Source organism: Kogia breviceps, chromosome 19 (assembly GCF_026419965.1).
Source record: "Kogia breviceps isolate mKogBre1 chromosome 19, mKogBre1 haplotype 1, whole genome shotgun sequence".
NCBI classification, from domain to species: Eukaryota; Metazoa; Chordata; class Mammalia; order Artiodactyla; family Physeteridae; genus Kogia; species Kogia breviceps.
Window position 1 is genome coordinate 16,356,175 of NC_081328.1, and position 9,575 is coordinate 16,365,749.

Sequence of the window (9,575 nt, forward strand, 5' to 3'; positions counted from 1 at the left end):
TGGAGCCCAATAATACGGTAGTTCTTGTCTGAGTGGCATATACTGCTCCCTCCTCCATCAGTAATGATACAAACACAATTTCCTTAGAAGGAAGTATGTAATTACTGTAAGGCTAGATAATACTTCTTTCTGAGGACTTAAGAGTCTGTGTGGTTGACATATGTTTCACTTGAAATTTACTGCATTTTTTTCTCTGCATTTTGCAGACACATCAGTAAGATTGGCATAATTTATAGGTGCTGCTAATGCTATAATACATAATTTCACTTTTTGGTCACTTTTCCTCATAGGATTTCTAAGACAGCATTGAATTTTTGGCACCCTCAGAGTGAAAGACAGTTACCTTTAAGAAACCTACTTTCTGTGCAGTTCTGTGTGTGGTTTTTTAAAACAAGATGCAAGTATGTGGTAGATTAGGAAATATCTAAGCAATTAGCCTCTACCATTCATGTTGAAGATACTAGATTGTTGATTGGGAGGGAGGAGAAAGAGCTTGCCCATTTTCAAATCATTTAGGGACTATTTCAAATCATTTCTTTTCTTCATGGTGAGATTCCCTCCTGACAATAGTGAGCCAGTTAGGTTTGCCAGGGCAGAAAAATGTTCAAGAGTCACTGTACTATGTCAGTATAGGAGAGGAACTGCTTCATTGAAGCTTAAAAGTAATTTTTCCATAAGCCTGCCCCTTAAAAAGAAAGAGCACATTAGAAGGTTGTTACTTTTCTCTGTCTCTGAATAGAAATGCTTCCAAATGTGGAAAGAAATCTTAGTTTTAAAATTCCTTAGGAAGGAGCCCCAACATTTCTATCTGTAGTCTTTTACCAACTCTAAGAATGCTTGAAATAGATTCTTCCTTATGTCTCACAAATTAAATTCCTCATTTGTCGCTCACCCATTTCAGTTATGCTGTCTTGCATTTTAATCTAGCCGTGTTTCAGGGCCTCTTTTTCTGACTCTCGGCTATTACTTATGTTTTTTTCTGATTCAAAAGATGGCTTACTTGTATATTTGTAGAAAATTCTCGGTTTTCTTCTAGTTGAAGTCCCAGTGCAGTTCGGAGCGTCAAGATCTGTCCCATGGCCAGCTGTATTCCTATTGTCTGTTTTATTGGGTTCATCACCTGGTCGTAGCACCAAATGGGTCCCAGCCTTCTTGCCCTTTCCCCGTTCCTTTTCCTTCCCTTCCTTAGTAGTGCCCGTGTTCGTTAGACCCCCATGATTTTATCCTGAAACTAATCTAATTTTTAACTTAGGTAAGTCAGATTCTAACTTCTGATGTGCAAAAGATAAATTTCCCTCTCCTGCACATAGAAGGCTTTTAATTTTTTAAATATTTTAACATGTCTTTAAGCTTGAAATTTTTATTACATTTTTAATACTTTCCTTAAATACAAAAAACAATGCCATTAAACTTTACTTATTAAAATGCAAAGCCTAGTGTCTTCTAGCTTTTTGAAGAGCTTTTGTCCATTATATAATCTGTAAAGTAGCCAAGAGTTCCTCAGAAGCAGGACATCATTTAGATTTAAAACAATCATGGCTTGTGTGCAAAATAATGATGTGACATAACCATTCATGGGGAGGCAACCACAGTTTTACTCTACGTACTGACAGAACTCTTGGATACCTCCAGTCTTACATTTGCCATAAAGACTTTACCAAGGTACCCTAGAACAAAAAAAGGTTAAGTCATTTTGATTCTACCAAGTAGATTAAGTTGGTATGACTAGAAAGCCAAATGACACAGTTATGAGCATAGACCTTTTATTTTTTCCCAGATGTTTGACAGTGTAAACATACATAAAATACATATTAAAGTTGAGATGCTTTATATTTTGTGCAGTAAATTGAAGCCTTAAAAAGAAAACATTTCATTAAAAAAAAGAAACTCATTAGTTTTACTTCATTAAGACAGTAAAATAGCAGCAAGTACCAAGACATTGTGCACTTCTTTATTTAAGACGAGTTGCTTCATTTACATCAGAGTCAGAAATGTAAGACTGGCTTTCTTGAATACTTAATATAGCTTGAGTCACTGGTTAGATAGGGGCATATTTTCCCAGCTATACATCAGGGAGGAGTTCTTTCATTAATTTCAGAAAATGCAGACCCTTAGCCAGCCAGCATGACCACAGCATTGAGCATTAAGAGAAACGAAGCATTTACTTTCCAAGCACTTGCCACAGAAGAAGGTAAGCGAGTCTTTACATTTGTGGTTGTCTCTTCCCTCCGTAAGTTAAGGGTTGTGCTTTGTTGCGGCATTTCAGAGAAATTACTTGGCATGCCACTAGTAATGCTTAGGGTCATGGGTGTTGGGGATGATTTTGTTGAGCTAGTGAGGCTTGTGTTTGTAACCGTTCCATCTTGGAGGTGAATAGTTAGAGTTGCAGCTGCTGCTTCATGGGAATTGATCGTTTCTGTGGATGTAGCTTCTGGATAGGGTACAAAAGCCTTGTCAGTGCTAGTAAAGGTGGTGTCTTTGCTTAGAGTGGCACCAAACGTTGCTTCCTTTGTTCGATATTGTTTGGGTATTTTGGTCACTTTGGATTGAGTTACCATACTCAGAGAGTTAATGGTGTCCACTGTCTGCATCCCACTTACAGTGAACAGGCTTGAGGTAAATCCAGAAGGTGTGGGGTATATGTTATGTTCCTTCAAAGGTGATATTTGGCTAGAACAGGGAGTCCCTATTACATGGGCTTTTGTTTCCATCATCCACTTAAGTAAGTAGGTAATGTTTTGTTTATGGTCACATGACCACCTGTTATTGTAAAGGGTTATCTCTTGCAACTGAAAGAGCTGGTCAAAAGCTTGATCTGGAATGAATGTGAACTTATTGTTGTGCAGGTAAAGGTGTGTGAGGTTTGTCAGGTTTATTAATGTTCCTGGAAGGATTTGTGTCAAGGAATTGTTAGACAGGTCCACAATATGTAGTTTGGAGGGCATGTTGGTTGGAACTGTCCAGAGTTTGTTACTACTGAGGTTGAGAACCTCAAGACTTCTTAGTGTGTTTTTAATGAGGACGACCTTTTCCAGCATATTCTTAGAAACATCCAGATATTTAAGGTTCCACTGATAAGCAGTATCAGATTTTTCAAGCAGTTTAATGTTGTTGTTAGCAGCAGACATGTTCCAGAGGGACCGAGGTAACTGAGCAGGCAAGCTTTCAAGCCTGTTGTTTGAAATGTCCAGGGTCCTCAGATTGGTGTACTGGGTTAACTGGTTATGCAGATCAGTGAAGTGGTTATAAGACAGATTTAAATGGATAATATTCTCTTGCAGTCCAGATGGTAATGTAGTCAAGTTTCTGCCTGAACAGTCCACATGCCTGTGCCTCTCGGTGCATATACATTGGAGAGGGCAAATGCATAAAATACCAGGTGTGAGAGACAGAAGGATGAACAGGCTGGGAGACATTTTCAATATCTGATATTCCATCAAAGCCTGGAAACAAACAGATACACCCTTCTTTTAATATGCAAATACAATTAGGCATCTGCATGGGTCAGTTAGCATTAGGCAAAATTTTCAATAAACCTCGTTGTTGTTGAGTTCTTTTATAATTGTTCCAGTGATTAAACTAACAAAGCTCCCCTTCATTTATAGTCCAAATGCTTAATCCTTCAATTGGGGCTATGTGATAGAGACTCTCTCCCCCTACTGTCTTCTGCATTTTCGCATTTATTTTCTCCCTTCTTTTACCATAGTCTTTCTTATTTATCTTCCCAGAATGTTGATATTATAAAATGGCATTCTCGGCAAATAAAGAGTTGGAATCTTAAGCTATTACTATTTTTGATAATATTCTTCCTTACTCAGATGGGAAAAAATGGCTGTCGTGTCTGTTTTGGTTGTTTGTTTTTTTGGTTTGTTTTTCTTTTTCAGATCTCTGCATTAATAAAATAGCCAATGTGTATGTAGGATGAGATTTTATTTAGATATTAAGACAATACTTTGAAATGCATCTTTGTCTTTTCAGGATAAATATATCCTTGCAAAACATTTTAAGGCACTTGAAAAATCTGACCAACACCATACCTTTAAATCTCACATTTTATAAAGTGATTTCTTTTCTGTATATTTCAGTGCCGATTCTAAAGAAAAGCAATGTGTCTTTTTACAAAGTGAATGAATATTAGAAAGAAATCCCTCAACTGACACTGCAGCAAATTTCTGGTGCATGCACTTGCTATTGAATATATATCCAATCCTAACGTTGACTTTCTCTTAAGAAAAGAAAAAAGAAAAAATTCCGAAGTTGATTTTTTACTGATTTAAATAACAGCTTACCATAGTGTTGTCTTCTACATCAGCATTTCATTTTCTCCGGGAAACTTAAGCTTAAAGGTCGCCTTGTTCTGGAAAGTAGGAACCGCTTCTGGCTGTGGGCTGTGCTTGCCTGCTCAGCTGCATTGTGTTGCTGTGAGCTGAAGCTCTGCAACCACCTGATCAGTACCACATAGGAGGACTGCAGAGCTGTCATTGGTGCTGACTCAAATTTATTGCAAGAGGTGCACACGCAACAGAATGGACCAAGAGAAATTTTTTTAAATTTAGTGTTGAGTGTACCCATATATCTCAGATTTGCTGTAGGATGGAAAACCTCGTGCACATTAGACCTGGCCTTTACTCATTTCTGTGTATTTGAGCTTAGGCTCCACATTTTAACATTCACCTCGTGAAGAATTTGTGGTTCTTTTTAATGCGCCTACTCTTCATTCATTTTATACATTGAAAAATGTTGAAAATGAATTTGACCTTCCTTGTGGATGGTTTTCTAAGATATTAGTTTAACTATTTTTAACTCTGCCTTTTTATTTTTTCTAAAATGGTACAATTGTCTTATCACTTTTAAAAATAACATGTTACAATTTGTTTGAGGTTTTTTTATGTACCCCCCCTGCCAAATATATGGTGATTATTATATACAGTCAGGTTTTCAAACTTATCAACCACCCAACTGTTCATCTTTTGGACAAGTACAAAAGTACTTAAATATGATTATTTTGTTTTTATCTTTCTGATACAAAGGATTGTTTGACCCAGGCTATGCACAAACAAGGCTACATTTTTAAATGAGCCTCTAATTCTTTTAATTATCAGTTCATGTAGTAAAGTAAATGTATTTTGTTTTATGTCTTTTGGGTTAAGGATTTTTTTCCTTCATGAAATTACTTTGGTCGGTGGATATGAATATTGTTGTCTCCAGAGACATCTTTGGTACTATACGAATGACCATTTATTTGATTTTATGTTTTAAAAATAATAGCATAAATTTTAGTTGATTTCTTCAGAGTGTTTCACATTTTATCTTACTGAGAAAACAATTTACATTGTTTTTAAATTACATGAAATAATGTAAAAGGGAAAACTTTCATTAGGGCCTTTATAAAATAAGACCAGAGTTATGACAGCTTCTGCTCCACTCTTTAGTGGATTGATTATGTAAATAATCTGTTAAAACTTGAATCTAATTTCTAGAATAGCCAGTTTACCTTAGAAAAGAAAACAAAGTCATGACATTTTCTTTACCAAATTGTTACCATTTAAAAACCAGCAGTTATTGGCACGTTACATGTAAGGGAAATCTCTTTATGCCTATTTACTAAATCCTTTGTTTTTCTCTAAATTACATTTGCTATTGTTTTACCCCAAATTTTACCCTAAATAGAATTTACTGTATTGAAAATTTAAGTTTATTTTTTTAGAAAAGAAACTATACTCTAGGAGTCATCTTTTGTATGAGATTAATGTTCCTCGAAAAGCACCTACATTTTAAGAAGTCTGAAGTGTTAGAAATTTACTATTGATTAGGTACTTTACTCCCACTTTACTTTGACGGTTCAGCCTGGGACTCTTAATAAGATTCTTTCTATGGATTTCAGAAACTAGTCGTCAATCTTAGTGCTTAAAAATAATGTGTTAAAAATACAACATTCAGCAATATTGTTGTGGAAATAAGGAATGATTGTTTTGACATTTGGGTTTCTTCTATTTCAGCTTCTGTGTATGTTAAACTTCAAGGGATGTGACTAAGGGTCAGTTTACCAAACACTTAAATCTCTCCTTTTAATTTTAGTAAGTCTCATTACATCCATGTGGAAGTAGAGTTCTCCAGTTCCATTATACTTATTGGTGTTTTTGTTTGAAAGAAAGAACATGTTATTTCTTTATGGATCATATGAATTTGGGTTTAGGCTGTATTGAGATCAGATTTTGCAGCATATAATAGAAAATTCCAATATAATAGTAGTGGCAACATTTCTTATTTCAAGTTTGGGGACATACCAAATTGCTTCTGTTATTCAAAGACTATTGTAAAATTGTCAAAAAGAAAAAGAGGGTGGAAGTATTGCCTACAGCCATACCTCCCTGAATGTGCCAGATATTCGTCTGATCTCAGAAGCTAAGCGGGGTCAGGCCTGGTTAGTACTTGGATGGGAGAAAAATGGGGGAGTACATTTTAGTGTACTTGAATCGTAACCATCTGTCCTTATGATTTTAGAAGTTCTCATGAAATAAAATAGTAGTATATTACATTACTCCAAAAAAAGAATAATTTTTTGTAGGCTTAAGTGTTTGTCACAACTTATTTTAGATGTTATTCAGACACATTACATTTTAGATAAGTCAGATATTCTAGACTAAGCAGTAAATTAACTTACATATTCTTTTGTGAAGCACACCGTTCTAGGTTGCATTACCCCAACATTGTGAAAGGTATAACAAATTACCTGCCAGGGCACAGCTATCCCATGTTAAATCAACAGCTTGGAAACCCAATCAGTTTATCTTTGTTACTTAAGTTGATAACATTTGTTGTGCTTATTTGAGAGTAAAAGTATTATATTCTCTATTTTTGGTAATATAGTTGGCTATTCAGACTGAATTTACTGCTGAAAACAGCTAAGAGTACTGAATAAAGTATTTTAAAAGCATGGAAGAACTGACAAGATATAAATTATCAGGTCAAAATTCAAGTGAATCAATCCTTTCTCCTACCTCACCACCCTTTTTCCCCTGTGTCACGGGCTTGTTGCCAAAACTCAAGTCACTTGTTCCCTAGAATGTCCCTCATCTGGATTTATCTGTTTGCTTCCTTGTGAAGATTTAATTTGTTCCTCTATCCCCTATATTTCCTATAAATGGTTTCTAACAGCATTAACATAATTACTTATTTGTATCATCCTACAATAGTTTCAAAATAATACCAGTATCGCTACAGACACTTAGATTACAGACTACTGAGTAAAGTTTAAGACTCTTTGCAGCCTTATTTGTTCTTAGAATACATTTCACTAAGGATATATAATCAATTCTGTGTCCTAATGTACCTTGAAATAATTGTTTTCTCTATATTTTTATATCACCAACTTTACATTAATTTAGCTTCATTTGTTTCAGTTACTTATCAGTTTTTAGGGACTGCTTTAGTCAAAACTGTATAACAAGGTATATTCAGGGAAATCTTGCTTCTCTATCCCCTCCACCCTGTTCCCTTCCTCCTCTTATTGGTGACTATTTTTATTAGCTTTTGGTTGTATCTTAACAGTATTTCTTTTTGAAAAAGAACAAAAATATGTATGTATATATCATATGTTCTTATCCACGCCCCTCCTCATATAAAAGGTTGCTTACTAAGTAGACTGCTACACATCTTCTTCTTTTTTTCTTAATAATATATCTTGAAGATCACTCCATGTCAGCATATAGGGATCTTTCACATTTATTTCATGATGCATAGTACTCCATTTGGGAGTGTACCATGGTTTATTAACCAGTGCCCTGTTGATGGACATCTGGATTGTTTCTAGACTTTTGCTGTTATGCCACAGTGAATACCCTTGCGCCTAAGTAATTTTATATTTTGTCCAATGAGTCTTTGAAAAAAATTTCTGTAAGTAGGATTGCTGAGTAAAACGGTAAGTGCGTTTGGAATTTTTCTGGATATTACCAAATACTGACTATACCATTTCGCAGTTCCACCAGCAGTATAACAGGGTGTCTAATTCTGTAGAGCCTCACCGTAGACTTTGTTGCTGAACTTTTGGATTTATTTCCATCTGATGGGTAATAGTATCTCAGTTTAATATTAAATGCATCTTTCTTATCATAAGAAAAGTTGTATACCTTATATATGTTTTTAAGGATCATTTCAATTTTTCTTCTGTGACTGTCTTTTATATGTTTTGCATGTTTTTTCTAGTGTGTTGTGGGTATCCCCCCCCCATCTGTATTTAGGTTTTTTAAACTTTAGGGATATTACCCCTTTGTCTTAAGTTGCACATTTTTCCCCCCAGTTTGTCCTTTGTCTTTTGACAGAGGTATGTTTTTTCTTTTTTAATGGTGTTTGTTTGTTTTACATTTAAAAGTTTTATGTAATTGGACTTCTTTTTTTTTTTTTTAATTAATGCTTCTGGATTTCAAGTCTCAACTGGGAAGGTTTGTCCCACTTTCAGATTATAAAGGAATTCACTCATATTTCTTCTATTTTTTATATAATTTATATAATTTCATGTTTTATATTTATATCTGATTTATTTGGTGTTTATTCTAATGCAGTATGAAGTATGGATCCAGTTTCATCTTTTTCCAAGTACCTATCCAGTTGTCAAAATACTGATTTGAGATTTGAGTCTGTTTCTGGACTTTCCACTCTGTACCATTGATCTGTCTAATCATGTACTAATATTGCAGTGTTTTACTCATAGGTGCCCATATATTTTGCTACTTTACTTTTTGTTCAGAACTAGGTAATAACAACAATTAGAGTCACTCTCATCTAATTCATTGTGTTGCCCACCACCAACACCAAAGGGAACACATGTGTGATAAATTTATGTTGCAGTGTGTGAGGTAGGTGCTCTTTGGTCCTATGTTAGTGAGAAGAATGCTGAACCAGGAGTCAGGGAACAAACTCAGCTTTCACTACCCCTTCTAAGCAAGTCACTTACTCTCTCTGGACCTGTTTTCTCAGCACTTAACAAATAAAAGGAGCTGAAATAGATGGTCTTGTGGGTTGTTCTGAATCTGGTTAATGGGATCTGGTAAGAGCACCACTGGTGTGTAGTATGTAGTTCAGTCTACCTTTTATTCCCCTGTGCCTTGTCCTTTTGCCGTAGTCATGAAATAAACGTTCTCTTCTGAATCCTGCTTCTTTAGTCTTTTCTGTAGGTTTTTCTTTGTTCCAGCATTTTCTTTTCTCCTGTGTTTCTTCAGCTTGCATTTCTTTCTGCTGATTAGGCAAGGATTGCCACTGCTTGGCTGCTCAGCTTCCACTGACCTCAGTGGGGAAAAACTGCATTCAGTAAATAGGAATTACTTTCCCCCCCTGGCAGAGAATTTCTTAAAAAACAAAAAGCAGCTGCTGACAGGAGTCTGCTCTTCTGTTGTACAAAGAACAGAAGGAGAAAAGCTGCCTCTGTAGTGTTTGAAGAAATCAGACACGACTATGACCAGGTCATCAGCTCTTTGATTTGTCTATGAGGGTTGGTATTTCCCAATACTTCTCCTTCAAGAGGTCAGGAAAGAAAGTGATGAAAAAGAAGAGCAAAAGTGTGGAAAGAGCCCGTTAGG

The 9,575-nt window shown here is 35.5% G+C and overlaps 2 protein-coding genes across 14 annotated transcripts in view; one reads left to right on the forward strand and one right to left on the reverse strand.

Annotated features, from left to right (window-relative positions):
- Positions 1 to 9,575, forward strand: part of NF1 (neurofibromin 1) — a 245,207-nt gene that overhangs the window by 165,718 nt on the left and 69,914 nt on the right. The gene's annotated exons all lie outside the window — the stretch shown is intronic.
- OMG (oligodendrocyte myelin glycoprotein) lies at positions 1,338 to 4,483 on the reverse strand. The gene is made up of 2 exons (XM_059047876.2): positions 4,290 to 4,483; positions 1,338 to 3,443 (listed from the first exon to the last, which is right to left on the reverse strand). The coding sequence occupies exons 1-2, from the start codon at positions 4,290 to 4,292 to the stop codon at positions 2,112 to 2,114; spliced, it is 1,335 nt and encodes a 444-aa protein (XP_058903859.1). The 5' UTR covers positions 4,293 to 4,483; the 3' UTR covers positions 1,338 to 2,111.